The sequence below is a fragment of the Mya arenaria genome, chromosome 14 (assembly GCF_026914265.1).
Source record: "Mya arenaria isolate MELC-2E11 chromosome 14, ASM2691426v1".
NCBI lineage: Eukaryota > Metazoa > Mollusca > Bivalvia > Myida > Myidae > Mya > Mya arenaria.
In genome coordinates this window covers 44371044-44392433 of record NC_069135.1, presented here as the reverse complement: position 1 = coordinate 44392433, position 21390 = coordinate 44371044, and the positions used below count along the sequence as shown (strand labels likewise).

The 21390-nt window shown below is 39.9% G+C and overlaps 1 protein-coding gene across 1 annotated transcript in view; it reads right to left on the bottom strand.

Annotated features, from left to right (window-relative positions):
• LOC128216763 (dedicator of cytokinesis protein 4-like) overlaps positions 1 to 21390 on the bottom strand; it is a 189359-nt gene that overhangs the window by 25676 nt on the left and 142293 nt on the right. Inside the window, 8 exon segments of the mRNA XM_052923421.1 lie at positions 1175 to 1321; positions 6774 to 6825; positions 7677 to 7744; positions 8513 to 8632; positions 12618 to 12701; positions 12891 to 12990; positions 15579 to 15742; positions 16685 to 16851. Coding sequence (XP_052779381.1) covers positions 1175 to 1321; positions 6774 to 6825; positions 7677 to 7744; positions 8513 to 8632; positions 12618 to 12701; positions 12891 to 12990; positions 15579 to 15742; positions 16685 to 16851 — 902 coding nt within the window.

Genomic DNA, 21390 nt, shown 5'->3' with positions numbered 1-21390 from the left:
TTCTTAATTAATGACATCATTCTACTTGTTTTTTTTTAATCAGTACTATAGTTTCTTAAGCATTTAGTTAAGCAAGCCAAACACAATTACGTGGAAGACCTTTGCCTTCCACATGAAACACTCTAGTGCAACCAAGTTCATGAATACAGGTTAAATATGATATAATAAAAGTGACAAATAAAACATATATCATTAGAAATAATTTTTCATTTAACACAATTTAATGGAAATACAAGGGCTTTTTCTTGGAAAAACAAGAGCTAATCCTGATCTTATAACTCTCACAAACCTTTTTTTTATTTTAAACTATACCTTTCAGATCTGTCAGTGAAAGATTTTAATTTAAAGCCATTAAAAAAGATAATTTATATGACTTTATTAAGAAGTATATTAAAGCTGTATAATAGGATAATTGAAATGGACTGTATTTTGATTTGACTGGAATAAGTTTTGCAGATTAAGATTTCACAATGCAAACAAATCAAAAACTAAACTAACCCACTTGAGTCGAAAATGACCCACCAAATCAAACTGCACTAGTGGGAAGAGTGGTCTAGTGTCTTCCTCTCACCAAAGAGTGAGTTCGAGCCCCACCAGAGGTCGTTTCTCATGACCTCTCAAAAAGTACACAGTACTGGTGTCTGGCCAGGAAATAGACCCAAGAGTGATTTATATCAGATCCCAGCTGTCTTTACAATCAAGCAAATATAAACCAAACTGCAGTACCAGTTACCCTTTCATTAAATACTTTACTGGGTATAATCAGTTACGAGACACTTTAAGCATATCATAATATTTAATTTATATCAATCTCTAATTTATTACTGATGTTAAGAATAACATCGATTAATTATTCATCTCATGATTTACATCAACAAAATTGTGTTTAATTTGACCAAAATAAAAAGTCTAGGCCCAATTGTTACAAAAACATTTACTACCTCCCCACTGTACAGGCTGTATTAATAAATTATTTATAAATTATACCAGGAATTTAATGTCCAAAATTTATTAGATTTTAATGCCACCTTCAATGTAACCAACCTTCACCCACTTCATAACATCAACATGAATGTACCTCATCCACCCAACCAAATCATTCTCATTCTAGAACAATGAAAATATATTATCTCCTGATATCACCCAGACCACAACATGTACGAGCCCCACCCACCTGACTGAGACTGACCTCATGAGGCAGCAGCATGGACAGAGGCCTCTGGGGGACAGGGGGTGGCCCCATCCCAAGGCTACACTCCTCCGGGAACGGGACATAACTCCGTCTACAACGCTCCGAAGGCGCAAAGTTAAATGGGACATCCTAGATGGGGGATAATTTGAAAAAAGACATACAGTTGCAGGCTATAGTCAGTTATACACACTTGTTACATATACACATGTTTCAGATAAACACACAGGCGTCAGATATACACACTTCTGTAAGCACATGCCCTTCAGTATGCTTGTAAAGTGAACCCTCACTTCAGTAAGCTGGCGAAGCATAGCAGCACTTCAATAAGCTGGTGAAGTGTGCACATACTTCAGTAAGGTGGCGAATCTTACACAAACTCACTTAATAGCTGGTGAAGTGTACATTCACTCCACTCAGCTAAATTGAATGTGAAGCTTATCCGCACTTCAATAAGCTAGTCAAGTGTACATGCACTTCACTTAGCTGGTGACAGGTACACACACTTCACTTAGCTGGTGACAGGTACACACACTTCACTTAGCTGGTGAAGCATACAAGCACTTCACCTCGCTAGTGAAGTGTATAAACACTTCAGTAAGCTGGTGAAGCTTACAAGCACTTCACTTAGCTGGTGAAGCATCCATGCACTTCACTAAGGTTGTGAAACATACACCGGCTTCTGTAAGCTCGTGGAGTGTACACACACTTAAGAAAGCTAGTTAAGTGTTCACCCACTTCAGTAAGCTTGTGAAGTGTACTTTCACTTAAGAAAGCTAGTTAAGCGTTCACCCACCCTAAAAAAGCCTGCGAAGTGTACATTCACTTCAGAAAGCTAGTTAAGCGTTCACCCACTTCAGTAAGCTTGTGAAGTGTTCATTCACTTCAGAAAGCTAGTTAAGCGTTCACCCACTTCAGTGAGCTTGTGAAGTGTACATTCACTTCAGAAAGCTAGTTAAGTGTTCACCCACTTCAGTAAGCTTGTGAAGTGTACATTCACTTTAGAAAGCTAGTTAAGTGTTCACCCACTTCAGTTAGTTCATGAAGTGAACACACACTTTAGAAATCTAGTAAAGCGTTCACACACTTCAGTAAGCTTGTGAAATGTACATTCACTTCAGAAAGCTAGTTAAGCTTTCACCCACTTCAGTAAGTTCGTGAATTGTACACACACTTCAGACAGCTAGTTAAGCGTTTTCACACTTCAGTAAGCTCCTTAAGTGTACATTCACTTCAAAAAGCTAGTTAAGTGTTCACCGACTTCAGTTAGCTCGTGAAGTGTACATTCACTTCAGAAAGCTAGTTAAGCATTCACCCACCCTCAAAAAGCCTGTGAAGTGTACATTCACTTCAGAAAGCAAGTTAAGCTTTCACCCACTTCAGTGAGCTCCTGAAGGGTACATTCATTTCAGAGAGCTAGTTGAGCGTTCACCCACTTCAGTAAGCTCGTGAAGTGTACATTCACTTCAGAGAGCTAGTTAAGCGTTCACCCACTTCAGTAAGCTTGTGGTACATTCACTTCAGAAAGCTAGTTAAGCATTCACCCACTTCAGTAAGCTCCTGAAGTGTACATTCACTTCAGAAAGCTAGTGAAGCGTGTGTTCACCCACTTCAGTAAGCTCTTGAAGTGTACATTCACTTCAGAAAGCTAGTTAAGCTTTCACCCACTTCAGTAAGCTCATGAAGTGTACATTCACTTCAGAAAGCTGGTTAAGCGTTAACCCACTTCAGTAAGCTTGTGAAGTGAAAATTTAATTCAGACCGCTAGTTAAGCGTGCGTTCACCCACTTCAGTAAGCTCGTGAAGTGTACATTCACTTCAGAAAGCTAGGTAAGCTTTCACCCACTTCAGTTAGCTCGTGAAGTGTACATTCACTTCAGAAAGCTAGTTAAGCGTTTTCACACTTCAGTAAGCTCGTGAAGTGTACATTCACTTCAGTAAGCCAGTTAAGCATTCACTGATTTCAGTTAGCTCATGAAGTGTACACACACTTCAGAAAGCTAGTTAAGTGTTCACGCACTTCAGTAAGCTCGTGAAGTGTACATTCACTTCAGAAAACTAGTTAGCGTTCTCACACTTTAGTACATTCCTGAAGTGTACTTTCACTTCGGAAAGCTAGTTCAGCATTTACGCACTTCAGTAAGCTGGCGAAGCATACACACACTTCAGTAAGCTGGTAAAAGTTACACACACTTCCGTAAGATGGTTAAACATTCACGCACATAAGTAAGTGGGTAAAGAGAACCCACACTTCACTAAGCTGGTGAAGTGTACATGCTCTTCAGTAAGCTGGCAAAGCATACACACACTTCACTAAGCTGGTGAAGTGTACACGCTCTTCAGTAAGCTGGCAAAGCATACACACACTTCACTAAGCTGGTGAAGTGTACACGCTCTTCAGTAAGCTGGCAAAGCATACACACACTTCACTAAGCTGGTGAAGTGTACATGCTCTTCAGTAAGCTGGCAAAGCATACACACACTTCACTAAGCTGGTGAAGTGTACACGCTCTTCAGTAAGCTGGCAAAGCATACACACACTTCACTAAGCTGGTGAAGTGTACACGCTCTTCAGTAAGCTGGCAAAGCATACACACACTTCACTAAGCTGGTGAAGTGTACACGCTCTTCAGTAAGCTGGCAAAGCATACACACGTTCAGAAAGCTAGCAAAGCATACACACACTTCAGTAAGCTGGTGAAATGTACACACACTTTAGTCACCTGGCTAGCATACACACACTTCTCTTAGCCGGTGAATCGTTCACACGTATCACATGGGTAGTGAAGAGTACATGCACTTCAGTACGTTGGTAAAGTGTACACGCACTTCAGTAAGCTGGTTAAATGATACCTAATTCAGAAAGCATATGGAATTGCTAGGCACTTGCTCAACTGTTCCATTATCAATCCTAGCTTTATCTTTATCTTAACTGTAAGAATACTTGCGATCTTTTGTCGTGTTATAAATCAATTTTAAGATGTTGAGCAAATGTCCAGGTATGATTGGCAAGTATGCAAACATTGTCTTCACAATGATGAAATACAAATTGGTATTAATAATTTGACATAGATTTAATGTTTGAAAAAATCAGAAAAGGCTTAAGAGAAAAAACACATAGTTATTATAATATCATTATGATCACTTGCTACTAATACTAGAGGCTTGAAGATGATTCAACAATATTCCTGAATGAAAAATATGTTTGCATACCGTTCAAAACAATGTAGCATACATACAGAAGCGTAAAAAAGTGATTATTTCTTCAGTCTATATACGGATTTTATACGGATTTCAAACATTCTTTGCGGACCTATCATTTTGTACAGGTGTTCAAGCTACAAGCAACACTTCAATTACTATTTACACCCTGAATAAAACCAAGAAATTTGGCAATCAATTGCCAGTGTCATTTAAAATCATTTTATGAGTAATTGAGGAAAATTCCCTATCTACACTTAAAAAAGGTTTCAGCTTATAGTATCTTTTTATATTTAAACAGTTATATAAAGTATCATGCTACAAATTTGAAAATGCTAGGCTCTGTAAAGATTGTCAGAATTTGAAACAAGCATAACATATAAGAGCAGTGTCTTAGCTGTATTGTTGAGCTGGAATGCTGTGCTGTATTGTTGAGCTGGAATGCTGTGCTGTATTGTTGAGCTGTATTGCTGTGCTGTATTGTTGAGCTGGAATGCCGTGCTGTATTGTTGAGCTGGAATGCCGTGCTGTATTGGTGAGCTGGAATGCTGTGCTGTATTGTTGAGCTATATTGTTGAGTTAGAATGCTGTGCTGTATTGTTGAGCTGTAATTATATGCTGTATTGTTGAGCTGTATTGTTGAGCTGTATTTATATGCTGGAATGCTGTGGTGAATTGAGATAACTCAAGCCATACCAGAGATTTTAATAAGGACCATGGATCATTGCAATATGGTTCTTGATTTTGGTATGACAACCAAATACCAATACAAATCAACATGCCGTGAATAATTTTTAAACATACTTGTTTGCCAAGGGAGGCAAACAAGGAACAACCAGTCATGGAGTTATGGTTTTTAACACATGTCGTTAACTTCACCATCATTTAAAGTTTCATTCACTTCCATCGAAACTTTTCAATTTCTGATGAAAGTAAATTCATTTTCTAAAACACTTCTTGCCAAGGAAGGAAATTTTGAAATAATGTGCAACATTATAGTCATGGTTCTTGAATTGTGCTGGAGTTTGATAATTTCTTGGGTCGATTCCGGGACAATCGTCGTAATGTCAACGCGCACTAGGGGGGTCCGGGGGCATGCCCCCCCGGAAGTTTTTTTAAATCGGGAACGTCTGTGGTACATTCTAGAGCATATCTGAGGCTATTTTAGTCTATTTAACGTCGGGAAAATGTACCTATTTTGACTGCCAAGACGTATTTTTTACTTGACATGGGTTTTTTTTTTCTGCATTTTCTTGAAAAAATAAAACCACCAGATATTTTCCCAGGCTTAAATGAAGTGCTAACCAGGAGGATATGCAGTCTACTTTCGGTTTCATCAAAACAGGAAATAAACAACTATACGGGCACCTGTTTTCCCGCGCTTTTGAGAACATGCGTTACAAAATATTTATTTTTTCATCACATTTAAAACGTTTGCAATTTATCACACACAATATTTTCCAGACGATCAAGAAGATTTTCCAGTCGATGAGCTTTTTCCCGTTTGGAGATGCATATAATTTTGATAGAGATGTGGCAACAATCGGCTGTATAAAGCGATCACGTGACTTACCATGGTCACGTGATTAAAGCACTCTATATAACCACCTGTAAACCCCATATCTTCAGTTTTATTTCGGTGTGAAAATACACAAGGATAGTTCGAAAAAAGTTCAAAACACTAAAATTCCTTATGGACTAGTAAGTTGTTTAAAGTATAACGACGTATCGACTTTGAAATTTGAATGGAATATGGGGTGTTTTCCGTGTTTTAATTTTGTTTTTTTACTCAATTTGTCACTTTCTTTGAACTTACCTTCATGCTCGTTTGTCGGTAAAATGTGTGAAAAATATCAATTCATCAATTAAAAGCTATAATTAATAAGACCAAACAAATCCATATGAAAACAATGAATTTGTATACAAGAACCCTCCCAGACTCATTAAGCACAACAATAGGCCAATAGATCAATTATCGGTGATTGACGATGACCTCAACGACACAAGTACCAATTAACGGATTAGTGTCAACATGTCCTGTCTTTTACGACCAGTATCCTGGACAGGCAAATTAGCTGACTTACATTGGTAAAATTAAGATATTCGATTCCGAGATTTTTTTTTCGTTTTTTTTTTCATGACTTTCTGGGACAAACATGCACCCTCCGTGACTCCGTGACAGAGATACGATTTCCGGGACAATCCCGGACGTTATCACATGTATGCCCTTACACTAAAGTCAGTAAACCCATAACCGAAGATATTTGTGTGGGCAGATGGACCAACAGGGTGATTACTATACAGAACTGTAGCAGATACATATATGTATGTGTGAGTGTTGATACAGCAGTTACCATGACAACATGTAATCATGGTCACATACCTGTGAGTTTGTCAGGCTGAGTTCATCATCTGAGAACAACGAAGATCTGGCACTGAAAATAAACATCATAAAAAATAAACTAATAATATCTTTCATTTATTTCTGACCCAAGGGAGTAAAGAGACTTGCCATTATACCAAATAGCGCTTATCATATGCAACATTGTTTACTGAGGCCATGGCATGTAGTAATTTTAGCACAAAGTTGATGTCAGGCAGTTTCTCTGAAACATCACTTTTTTAAAGATGATTTATCTCTTTTTCTTATTATTATTCTTGCAAAAATATATACAGTCAAGCCTGTGTTAAGTAGCCACCTTTGGAAAAAGGTAAAAGTGGCTGCTTAAGTCAGGTGGCCACTTAATCCAGGTTGAAAATTTCCGCCACTTACTTAACCTTTGTTTTAACACCGTGCTTTTATATTTATTTTAAATGACAAATAACTGGCACTTCAATTAAATTGTATAATGTCTCTTTATTGCTGTTGTATTCAACCTTAACATATATTGACGTTTAAATCCAAATGTAGTTAAAACAAGAAAACAAGAGATGTTTGTCCCCCCCCCCCCTCCCCTCCATGCATTGTTGAGTTATCACTCGGACAACCTTTTATCAATAAAGGTCACTGTGACCTTGACCTTTGACCGATGACCACTTAAATCAATCTGGGTTATCTACTGGTCATGCCCAGCCTCCATGTCAAGTTTGATGGTCATGCCCAGCCTCCATGTCAAGTTTGATGACCACAGGTCTAGGATCTTTCAACTATTAAAATCAGACAATACAAAAACATTTTTTCTGAAACATTCTAAATCTGTTTGAACATAACAAATGGAACCCAATGACTAAGTGATAGAAGGTTTATTTACAATCATCAGTGGCTATGAGTAAGTGCCTCCCTCACCTTGATGAGCCCGATCCCCTGTTGGTATCCTGCTCTACCAGGCTCGTCTGGGATGTGTACAAAGAACCCTGAATACAAACACACACACATTAAACTCCTTTATACTCATTTGACAAGGCATATACACATTGTAATCGCTACTGAGTGGACATGACATATACCGTAAATGTCCGTGTACAGAATACACATTTTCCCCTAGAATTCCCAAGAAAAAATGACTGCGTCTTATCTACGGTATGAGGCTTCTGACATTTTTACAAAGTCATTTTCAGGCCAAATTTGGCTCTTCAAATAAATCAATGGGGAAACATGAACTTGTTTAATTAATATCAAAGCATATTCACTGCATCCTATCTATGGTATAAGATTTTAAGTTGTTATTTTCTCAATATTTCATGTAGTTTATTGCCTGTATCCTATCTTTGGGTGCATCCTATATACGGAGTACACTTGCACTCGTTACTGAGTGGACATGACATATATTCACAAGAGCACAATGTTCTTTCAAGGGACAGATTGATGGGGTATTTTAAGATGGTTGGTAGAATTTTGAGATGTTTAAAAGAAACTTTAAGGCCAATTTGATATGGTTTTCAATATCGGTAGATTTCAACAGGAAAGCGGTATGGCAGTAGAGGGGTCTCAAAAGCGGTATATTTTACCTACTGCTGGTAGAGTTCACATGTATGCTTATAGTCTATTTCTTCTTTGTGAGGACTTCAACTAACTGCAGTTATTACAAAAACATTAATCTGTAAAAAATAACTGATATGAAAAGATAAACTCAAAGCAAAACAGTCTGTTATGTGAGGGTAAATATTGCTGTAAGTAATTACATGCTGAGCTACAGTCCTCTTCATTTCCTCGAACTCTGTTTCCAGGTTTTTATGCAGGGGCATGAGATTCGGGGGTACATGTTTCTCGTGCATCTGCATCCCAGGTGCCAACACATGCACCTAAAAAACAAATATACATGTCTAGGACACACATCTATGCAGAACACTAGTTTTTAATTTGGGCTATCACAAAATTATGACAAATTAATGTTTTTGGATTCTTTAGAAATACAAGCAACACCTTTACTTTGCTATGGTTGTACCATTCCAAAATGCAACCTGAAAGTACATATGAACTCTGCATAAGCTTGTTATTTAACTTCATCATCATAATTGTGTCATCCTTATCTGAAGTTAATGAAACTTTTTTTTACCTTATTCAGCCAAAATGAAAGGATCTCGTGGAGAGCATGGACATTGCTATGCAGGGTTAATGTATAACTGTACGATTATTGCTTCATACAGTCTATAAGTGTGGTACAAGTTTGAAAGCTTATTGGCAGATCGTTTTACAAACATGTCATGTCTGTGTTTCCTTAATCCCTTGATTTCCCTTGTTGTTTCTTTAATCCTCCAATAAATATATCACTCTTCCTTTTCAACAGGCAATGAATCGTTTAGGATGGGTAGTAACAAATTAACTTGTCACATTGGTGAATACCGTTAGGTAATCTAGCCAGGCATTGTAAAGATAAAAATCAATAATCTTTGTCTGTGAAACTTGATAACTGTGAAAGTTATGATTGATGTCCTTTGGGTGTCCGAAAATTAGGTACGCAAAATAAATTATTTTGGAAAATAATTATAGGTGTCCGAATATTTAGAGTGTCCGAACTTTTAGGTGAATTACGGTAGTTCTTGTTTCATTCCAATAATAATTATTATAAATTGAAAAACACTGCAGTGTCTCAGATTCAGATTTCTGAATGGCGCTTTATTGTAGTAATGTGTTCAGGATATTGGTACGCTGAAGTGTAAATTGAATGGTAATTTACTGTCCAAAAATAAAGTTTTGACATAAAATTAAAAAGATTGCCAACCTTCAATTAGACAGCTTTTTAAACATTATTTGACGATGAATCATTCAAAACTACGACAATAACTTTCTCGAATAATTGTGAAAAGAACCTTAAAAGAGTTTGGGAACTCAACCGATTTGCAGAAGTCCTAACTAAAATTAGTGAGCAAAATCCATTTCATTATCAACAACCTAAAATTCAACACCCAAGGTAAATCTTCATATAAGTTTTCAACATTGCCAAGTTTAACAAGAATATATCACGATTAACTTAAATAATTGAGAAACAGGAGTTTGTCAAACATTATACCCCCCCCCCCCCCTGAGCGCCATGTTGTCAGGATTATATGGACAATTGAATGAAATATGCATGGACCGAAATGACAGCTGATTTGTCACTGACATTGGATGCTGTTGAGGCAGTTTTAAGATTATGACCATTCAAAGTTTGGGGATAGTGTGTTATGACCATGACCTTTGACTCTATGACTTCAAAATCCATAGGAGTTATCAGCTGGTCACCAAAAATCTAAATGTCAAGTTTGAGGGCCATGGGTGCAGGCATTGACAAGTTATCACATGGACATGCTTTTTTGTTCAAGGTCACTGTAACCTTGACCTTTGACCCGATGATCCCTACAATCATAAGGGTCATCTACAGGTCAGACACAACACCAAGTCAAGTTTGAGGGCCATGGGTGCAGGCATTGTCGAATTATCACTTGAAACATTTTCGCATTCAAGGTCACTGTGAACTTGACCTTTGACCCAATGACTCCTAAAATCAATAAGTGTCATCTCCTGGTCAGGCCCGACTTCCATGTCAAGTTTGATGATCAAAGGTTGAGGCATTGTTGAGATATCACTGGGAGAAGATTTGTTAACTTTTTCGTGTTAAAGGCTAATGTGACCTTGACCTTGGCCCGATGACCCGCAAAGTCAAGAGGGGTCATCTACTGGTCAGGCCCAACCTTCATTTCAAGTTTGATGACAATAGGTCTATGAATTGTCAAGTTTGCTTTCAAGGTCACTGTGACCTTGACCCCTAACATCAATAGGGGTCATCTACTGGTCAGGCCTAACCTCAAAGTCAAGTTTAGGGCCATGGGTGCAGGCATTTTGAGTTATCACTCGGACAAACTTTTATCGTTCAAAGTCACTGTGACCTTGACCTTTCGCCAAATGTCCCCTAAAATCAATAGGGGCCATCTACTGGTCAGGCCTAACCTCTGAGTTAAGTTTGATGGCCATGGGTGAAGGCATTGTCGAGTTATCACTCGGACAACCTTTTATCATTCAAGGTCACTGTGACCTTGACCTTTGGCCTGATGACCCTCAAAAACAAAAGGGGTCATCTACTGTTCAGGCCGAACCCCAAGTCTCAAGTTTGAGGGCCATAGGTGCAGGCATTGTTGAGTTATCACACGGACAACCTTTTACCATTCAAGGTCACTGTGACCATCATATTTGGCCCAATGACCCCTAAAATCAAGAGGGGTCATTTACTGGTCAGGCCCCACCTCCAAGTCAAGTTTGAGGGCCATGGGTGCAGGCATTGTCGAGTTATCACTCGGACAACCTTTTATCATTCAAGGTACATGTGACCTTGACCTTTGGCCCAATGACACCCAAAAACAATAAGGGTCATCTACTGGTCAGGCCCAACCTCCAAGTCAAGTTTGAGGGCCATGGGTGCAGGCATTGTCGAGTTATCACTTGGACAACCATTTACCATTCAAGGTCACTGTGACCTTGACCTTTGACCCGATGAGCCCCAAAAACAATAGGGGTCAGCTATTGGTCAAGCTCAACCTCAAAGTCATGTTTGAGGGCCATGGGTGCAGGCATTGTCTAGTTATCACATGGACAACTTTTTACAATTCAAGGTCACTGTGACCTTGACCTTTGGCCTGATGATCCCCAAAAACAATTGGGGTCATCTACTGGTCAGGCCCAACCTCCAATTCAATTATAAGGGCCATGGGTGCATGCATTGTTGAGTTATCACTCGGACAAGCTTTTACCATTCAAGGTCACTTTGACCCGACGAGCCCCAAAAACAATAGGAGTCAGCTACTGGTCAGGCCCAACCTCCAAGTCAAGTTTGAGGGCCATGGGTGCAGGCATTGTCGAGTTATCACTCACCTTTTACCATTCAAGGTCACTGTGACCTTAACCTTTGGCCCGATGACCCCCCAAAACAATAGGGGTCATCTACTGGTCAGGCCCAACTTCTATATCAAGTTTGATGACCATGGGTCTAGGCATTGTTGAGTTATCACTCGGACAAGCTTTAAAATTATTTTACCATTAAAGGTCACTGCGACCTTGACCTTTTGATCCGATGAGCCCTTAAATCATTAGGGGTCATCTACTGGTCAGACCCAACCTTCATGTCAAGTTTGATGACCATACGTCCAGGAATTGTTGAGTTATCACATGGACAAGCTTTGGTCTACCGAAGGACGGACGGACCGACCGACCGACATACCGACATGCCTGTGCAAAGCAATACACCCCTCTTCTTCGAAAGGGGGCATAAAAAACATTTCTTCCATTTTTAATTACAGTGACCTTGACCATGACTCCACATACCTAAAATACCAATCACAAGGTATATCTGCACATATACTGAGTACATGCCAAGTTTCATCACTATACACCACTTGTGTAGAAATCATTTTTTTTACTTTAAGCAATAGTGACATTGACCCAACATTACCAAATGAAATCTAAAGGTACGTTTTAAGGTACAAATAACTTGCTACATACCAAATTTTATAACCATACATCACCTCTTACTAAAGTTATTGAAAGGAAACTTTTTTTCTATTTTTTATTACAGTGACCTTGATAGTCCAAATGCAATCCAAATGTATGTCTCCATGTGATCTTGCATACCAAGTTTGATCATGAAAACTTGATCCTTATTGAATGAGTTATTGAATGGAAACTTGCACTTTGTAACCTAGATGCTTATACACATCTTTATTCCAATAACCTGATTTTCATTGTAAAAATGGTAAACAAAATATAGATTTTATGAAAGAGAGTAAAAATGATCGCTAAACATAAGAAAGAATGAACCTGCTCATGCAGCAGCTGTTTAAGCTGGTCCAGGTACACGGCCTCATCTGGGTGATCTCTCTCAAACTCCTCTGTGAAGAATGCCTGGAAACACAACATACTACATGTACCCCTAATTGATTCATAGGGCATTGTCAAATTTAACTCATTGTGCACTAGTAACGAACCTTATAACATTCATCCTTTGCATTATTAGTTTTGTCTAACCCATCATAGTACAACAGACATCCGCATATGCGCTGTTAACAAAATGGTGGTCAATCGAATGTTTACCTGATGGTACTTTGCGATGCCCCCCATCACATTAGCACTGATCATCCCCTTCAACCGCATCTCCAATTGTGGGAAAAACAGTTTAGGATTCCCCTGACATCTGAAAATCAAATATTTCCACTACATATTAATGTATACTTTAAAGGAGAAGTAACACTATTTACCTTCAACTGTTTAAATTCAAGGTAAATTAGTCATAAATGGAGCATACATATATAAATTGATATTTAACTTTTCTTTCTCTGAAGTTTTAATTATTAAAACAAAATTTTAACATAAAACTAAGGAGTATTCCAATTAAACAAACAGCCAATCACTGAATGTACTGTCCCTCTTTAGAAGCTTCAACGTCAAAAGGTTATCCTATACATGTTAAAGTGTTTTTAAAAACATGAAGGACATAATGGCCCTAAATCCCTCACCTGAAATATGTGAAGAAAAACACGGCTTATATACGTATGTTGGGTAGTACACCCAATTAATATTGTCACGTAACGCCACCGCTCACTTAACTTTCGTGATAGTTCGTTCAGTAACCAACCAACAACTGTTCAAGTGTTTTAAGTCTTTATTGTTCCACGTTCTTTCTAAGTATAATAATCAGTATATAATACAGCATGGCATTTAAGGTAATCCCGCATCCTAACTGCCGTCCATTAAGGACCCAAGGCCGGTCTCCTTCCGTGCCTAACAAACTCTGTTTTCACATCCCAAATCATCTCTTTTATACTGATTTGTTGTCTACATATGACAGCTTTACAACCACAGGAATACACGTTTTTGTAATTAACATGACCATTTTGTACATTTGTACTAGGTCGGTAGTACACCCAATTAATATGTAGTTGGTCATTTACAGATGTTTTCAGTCATTACTTTTTCATCATAGATCAGCTGTTACATATTTGGATGACAGGAAAAGAAGTGGTGGGTAATAATGCACGTAGTGATATCTGAGTTAGGTAGCGTTTAACTTTCGTAGGGCAACAACAGCATCTGAATGTATGCTTCAGGTAAATTTATTTTAGATCTTTTGTCAAGTGCCGTATCAAATCATAAATGTTAAAGTTTATTATTATAGATGGGGAACTATAACACTGTATGGAATCTTACGGTCTAAATCAAATGAAATGAATGCTCTAAATATTGACCTACTGTACACAATGTAAAAAGATTTGTTCCTGTTGCTTCTAGTCTATGGTATTATAACAGTATCAATTTTCAATCTGCATAAAACTTTATTATACAATAAAACCATAAACATCCAGAGGAAAAAGTGCTCAGAGGATTGGAGTAATTGGGAAAATGCAGATTATATGCCATAACAATGCGCACATCTGTGAGTGGTTCACACCAAACAGGTGCATGGACTATGTACTTATTAAATTTCCGAGAAGGCCATCACTGAACCAATATGTCCACCACTTGCTTCCACCTAAATATTTACTTTTAGAATGTGATATTTTAAGACTGTAATTAAATGTTCACTTATATATGCATGTGTTTTGGGATCTCTCATGAACTAGCCAAATAATAAATAATTGATATTGCTCATTTTTTTCACATAAACTGGCATATTAGATGTGTAAAATAATTGGTATAAGTCTGTATTTACTGTGTTATGAAATTCAAAAGAACTCTCCACTCCCATTTTCACTTTTACGAGGATTTTACCATTTTTGATGCACCTGATGCTGCCATACCATGATAACCTTTGAGCACTTCTGCCATTTACAGTTCTCCTGTAAATCCATTTCTTCATATGTAGCTAACATGCTCAAACTTCTTACAGAGTTGAGGAATATTCAAATTGTACAAACCAGCCCATTCAACAGAGCTCCCTTGTGGTATAAGTTAATTAAAAATTATTGCCATTTGGTTATTTCATACTTCTCTCCACTGGGCAATCTTGTCCGGAGCATAAATTTTACTTCAAACTTCCTATACAGATAGTTCTCATTTAGGAGAAATGCAGTGCACAGGAACCATAACTCTGGCTGCAATATTTATTGTCTTTGTTTATTTTCAAACTTAGTTTTGTCCATTAATCTGTTGAAAAAAATGTCGCAAAAAGTTGCTACTACAGACTTAAAATGTCCTTGCTACTACAGACTTAAAATGTCCTTCAAACATTGCAAAATGGCATATAGGCATTTGCTTATTAAATAAGGAGTATTGTTACAAAAGCCTCAACCGACTAGACTATCAAGTATGTTATACAATCAAGCGCAGTTGGTGACGCAAAGTGCTAGATTTTTTTATCAACTTTTAATTTGCCATGTGTGTATTTTTTGTCAGTGGGTTGTAAAATTTGACATCTGTTATTGTTTCCTCGCCCAGATATTGTCAATATTGTTGTAATTTGGTTTACCTTTAATATACCGTATGGTTTTAGAGGGCAAAGTTTTCTCTTCTTGGCATTTTATTTTAGCAAGTTTTGAAACCTCACCGCCAAAGTCACCCTCTATCTTAATCAGTGCCAGCATAATGCAACCCCTTTAGAAGCGAAAAAACATCACACCCTGGCAAAAATTAAAAGCAAAAAATGGACGGGAACCCCCATCTCTATATTTTTTTTATTGTGCCATCCTTGGTTAGGGTGTATGCTTAAATCAAATAGCCCTAACAATTCAAAATATAAAGCAGGAAACCATTATCAAGGTTATAGTTCAGTAAATTGTTGATTACCTATCAATGAGCAGAGAAAGCTCACTGTTGTATGTTTTGAGTGTTTCTATGGCAACCCGAATGGGACATAACATCTCCACCTCTATTTCTATCACCTCGTACCAGCGCAGTATTCCAGGAAACTTGTATGCGGTCTTCATTTTGGTTCTTTCTATACAGAGAGTCTGAAATTGAAATATATATTGTGTCATCCGAGAAGCAAGTTGATTGGAAATTTCTTACAGCCTGACATACATGTTAAATAGAAATAAAATATTTTAAGCACAACAGCATTTGAATTCTGTGAAATGCTACTGCTTTTCAACCATTTTCAAATATGAATAACAGTGCCCTGGTATGGTGCTCTTGGTACGATAAGAGTGTATACCTGGAAATATGCCTGGTTTGAGAAGACATACCAGGCTCTTGGTACGATAAGAGTGTATACCTGGAAATATGCCTGGTTTGAGAAGACATACCAGGCTCTTGGTACGATAAGAGTGTATACCTGGAAATATGCCTGGTTTGAGAAGACATACCAGGCTCTTGGTTCAATATAGTGTAAACATGGATGTGTCCCTGGTTTGACAAGATATACAAGGCTCTTGGTTCAATATAGTGTAAACATGGATGTGTCCCTGGTTTGACAAGATATACAAGGCTCTTGGTTCAATATAGTGTAAACATGGATGTGTCCCTGGTTTGACAAGATATACAAGGCTCTTGGTTCAATATAGTGTAAACATGGATGTGTCCCTGGTTTGACAAGATATACAAGGCTCTTGGTTCAATATAGTGTAAACATGGATGTGTCCCTGGTTTGAGAAGATATACAAGGCTCTTGGCTCAATTTGGCTCAATATAGTGTAAACATGGATGTGTCTCTGGTTTGACAAGATATACAAGGCTCTTGGTTCAATATAGTGTAAACATGGATGTGTCCCTGGTTTGACAAGATATACAAGGCTCTTGGTTCAATATAGTGTAAACATGGATGTGTCCCTGGTTTGACAAGATATACAAGGCTCTTGGTTCAATATAGTGTAAACATGGATGTGTCCCTGGTTTGACAAGCTATACCAGGCTCTTGGTACGATATAGTGTAAACATGGTTTGGGAATATTTACCTTGCTCTCATTTATCTTATCCTTTTCACCACGGTGGTATGGCCGATCAAACTGGAATGTATCCACCTCATTACTTGTGTAGAAGTTGCGTATCTCCTGGGGCACATTCTTGCCCAGAAACTCAGTCCGCTGTCCTGGGACAGGCTTCAAACTGCAGATCTGAATATCTGCACATAAAGTCAAGGTAAACCAACAATGTCTACCATATACTTAATGAGTTGTGACAGAAGATATAGGTCTAAATGAGGAGTGACCAAAGGCATGTGGATGGCTGAAATATAACAGTAGGTATGTGTATGGCTTAGATGTGACAGAGGGTATGGGTATGGCTTAGATGTGACAGAGGGTATGGGTATGGTTGATATGTGACAGAGGGAATGGGTGTGGTTGAGATGTGACAGAGGGTATGGGTATGGTTGAGATGTGACAGAGTGTAAGTGTGTGGTTGAGATGTGACAGAGCCTAAGTGTGTGGTTGAGATGTGACAGAGCATAAATGTGTACGTGTGTGGTTGAGATGTGACAGAGGGTAAGTGTGTGGTTGAGATGTGACAGAGCGTAAGTGTGTGGTTGAGATGTGACAGAGGGTAAGTGTGTGGTTGAGATGTGACAGAGCATAAGTGTGTGGTTGAGATGTGACAGAGCGTAAATGTGTGGCTGAGATGTGACAGAGCCTTAGTGTGTGGTTGAGATGTGACAGAGGGTAAGTGTGTGGTTGAGATGTGACAGAGGGTAAGTGTGTGGTTGAGATGTGACAGAGGGTAAGTGTGTGGTTGAGATGTGACAGAGGGTAAGTGTGTGGTTGAGATGTGACAGAGCGTAAGTGTGTGGCTGAGATGTGACAGAGGGTATGTGTGTGGTTGAGATGTGGCAGAGCAAAAGAGTGTGGTTGAGATGTGACAGAGCATAAGTGTGTGGTTGAGATGTGACAGAGGGTAAGTGTGTGGTTGAGATGTGACAGAGCGTAAACGTGTGGCTGAGATGTGACAGAGCCTTAGTGTGTGGTTGAGATGTGACAGAGGGTAAGTGTGTGGTTGAGATGTGACAGAGGGTAAGTGTGTGGTTGAGATGTGACAGAGGGTAAGTGTGTGGTTGAGATGTGACAGAGGGTAAGTGTGTGGCTGAGATGTGACAGAGCGTAAGTGTGTGGCTGAGATGTGACAGAGGGTATGTGTGTGGTTGAGATGTGGCAGAGCGAAAGAGTGTGGTTGAGATGTGACAGAGCGTAAGTGTGTGGTTGAGATGTGACAGAGCATAAGTGTGTGGTTGAGATGTGACAGAGGGTAAGTGTGTGGTTGAGATGTGACAGAGGGTATGTGTGTGGTTGAGATGTGACAGAGGGTATGTGTGTGGTTGAGATGTGACAGAGGATATGTGTGTGGTTGAGATGTGACAGAGGATATGTGTGTGGTTGAGATGTGACAGAGGGTAAGTGTGTGGCTGAGATGTGACAGAGCGTAAGTGTGTGGTTGAGATGTGACAGAGCGTAAGTGTGTGGCTGAGATGTGACAGAGGGTATGTGTGTGGTTGAGATGTGACAGAGCATAAGTGTGTGGTTGAGATGTGACAGAGCGTATGTGTGTGTTTGAGATGTGACAGAGGGTATGTGTGTGGTTGAGATGTGACAGAGGGTATGTGTGTGGTTGAGATGTGACAGAGGGTATGTGTGTGGTTGAGATTTGACAGAGCGTAAGTGTGTGGTTGAGATTTGACATCATAAGTGTGTGGTTGAGATGTGACAGAGGGTATGTGTGTGGTTGAGATGTGACAGAGGGTATGTGTGTGGTTGAGATGTGACAGAGGGTATGTGTGTGGTTGATATGTGTTAGAGCGTATGTGTGTGGTTGAGATGTGACAGAGCCTAAGTGTGTGGTTGAGATGTGACAGAGCGTAAGTGTGTGGTTGAGATTTGACATCGTAAGTGTGTGGTTGAGATGTGACAGGGGGTATGTGTGTGGTTGAGATGTGACAGAGGGTATGTGTGTGGTTGAGATGTGACAGAGGGTATGTGTGTGGTTGAGATGTGACAGAGCATAAGTGTGTGGTTGAGATGTGACAGAGCATAAGTGTGTGGTTGAGATGTGACAGAGGGTATGTGTGTGGTTGAGATTTGACAGAGGGTAAGTGTGTGGTTGAGATGTGACAGAGCGTAAATGTGTGGCTGAGATGTGACAGAGCCTTAGTGTGTGGTTGAGATGTGACAGAGGGTAAGTGTGTGGTTGAGATGTGACAGAGGGTATGTGTGTGGTTGAGATGTGACAGAGGGTATGTGTGTGGTTGAGATGTGACAGAGGGTATGTGTGTGGTTGAGATGTGACAGAGGATAAGTGTGTGGTTGAGATGTGACAGAGGGTAAGTGTGTGGCTGAGATGTGACAGAGGGTATGTGTGTGGTTGAGATGTGACAGAGGGTATGTGTGTGGTTGAGATGTGACAGAGGGTAAGTGTGTGGTTGAGATGTGACAGAGGGTAAGTGTGTGGTTGAGATGTGACAGAGGGTAAGTGTGTGGTTGAGATGTGACAGAGGGTATGTGTGTGGTTGAGATGTGACAGAGGGTATGTCTGTGGTTGAGATGTGACAGAGGGTATGTGTGTGGTTGAGATGTGACAGAGGGTATGTGTGTGGTTGAGATGTGACAGAGGGTAAGTGTGTGGTTGAGATGTGACAGAGGGTAAGTGTGTGGTTGAGATGTGACAGAGGGTATGTGTGTGGTTGAGATGTGACAGAGGGTATGTGTGTGGTTGAGATGTGACAGAGGGTATATGTGTGGTTGAGATGTGACAGAGCATAAGTGTGTGGTTGAGATGTGACAGAGCGTAAGTGTGTGGTTGAGATGTGACAGAGGGTATGTGTGTGGTTGAGATTTGACAGAGCATAAGTGTGTGGTTGAGATGTGACAGAGCGTAAATGTGTGGCTGAGATGTGACAGAGCCTAAGTGTGTGGTTGAGATGTGACAGAGGGTAAGTGTGTGGTTGAGATGTGACAGAGGGTATATGTGTGGTTGAGATGTGACAGAGCATAAGTGTGTGGTTGAGATGTGACAGAGGGTAAGTATGTGGCTGAGATGTGACAGAGCGTAAGTGTGGTTGAGATGTGATAGAGGGTAAGTGTGTGGTTGAGATGTGACAGAGGGTATGTGTGTGGTTGAGATGTGACAGAGGGTAAGTGTGTGGTTGAGATGTGACAGAGGGTATGTGTGTGGTTGAGATGTGACAGAGGGTAAGTGTGTGGTTGAGATGTGACAGAGGGTAAGTGTGTGGTTGAGATGTGACAGAGGGTATGTGTGTGGTTGAGATGTGACAGAGGGTAAGTGTGTGGTTGAGATGTGACAGAGCGTAAGTGTGTGGTTGAGATGTGACAGCGTAAGTGTGTGTTGAGATGTGACAGCGTATGTGTGTGGTTGAGATGTGACAGAGCGTAAGTGTGTGGTTGAGATGTGACAGAGCGTAAGTGTGTGGTTAAGATGTGACAAAGGGTATGTGTGTGGTTGAGATGTGACAGAGGGTAAGTGTGTGGTTGAGATGTGACAGAGGGTAAGTGTGTGGTTGATATGTGACAGAGCGTAAATGTGTATGTTTGTGGTTGAGATGTGACAGAGGGTATGTGTGTGGTTGAGATGTGACAGAGGGTAAGTGTGTGGTTGAGATGTGACAGAGGGTAAGTGTGTGGTTGAGATGTGACAGAGCGTAAATGTGTATGTTTGTGGTTGAGATGTGACAGAGGGTATGTGTGTGGTTGAGATGTGACAGAGGGTATGTGTGTGGTTGAGATGTGACAGAGCGTATGTGTGTGGTTGAGATGTGACAGAGCGTAAATGTGTATGTGTGTGGTTGAGATGTGACAGAGGGTAAGTGTGTGGTTGAGATGTGACAGAGCATAAGTGTGTGGTTGAGATGTGACAGCGTATGTGTGTGGTTGAGATGTGACAGAGGGTAAGTATGTGGCTGAGATGTGACAGAGCGTAAGTGTGGTTGAGATGTGATAGAGGGTAAGTGTGTGGTTGAGATGTGACAGAGGGTATGTGTGTGGTTGAGATGTGACAGAGGGTAAGTGTGTGGTTGAGATGTGACAGAGGGTATGTGTGTGGTTGAGATGTGACAGAGGGTAAGTGTGTGGTTGAGATGTGACAGAGGGTAAGTGTGTGGTTGAGATGTGACAGAGGGTATGTGTGTGGTTGAGATGTGACAGAGGGTAAGTGTGTGGTTGAGATGTGACAGAGCGTAAGTGTGTGGTTGAGATGTGACAGCGTAAGTGTGTGTTGAGATGTGACAGCGTATGTGTGTGGTTGAGATGTGACAGAGCGTAAGTGTGTGGTTGAGATGTGACAGAGCGTAAGTGTGTGGTTGAGATGTGACAAAGGGTATGTGTGTGGTTGAGATGTGACAGAGGGTAAGTGTGTGGTTGAGATGTGACAGAGGGTAAGTGTGTGGTTGATATGTGACAGAGCGTAAATGTGTATGTTTGTGGTTGAGATGTGACAGAGGGTATGTGTGTGGTTGAGATGTGACAGAGGGTAAGTGTGTGGTTGAGATGTGACAGAGGGTAAGTGTGTGGTTGAGATGTGACAGAGCGTAAATGTGTATGTTTGTGGTTGAGATGTGACAGAGGGTATGTGTGTGGTTGAGATGTGACAGAGGGTATGTGTGTGGTTGAGATGTGACAGAGCGTATGTGTGTGGTTGAGATGTGACAGAGCGTAAATGTGTA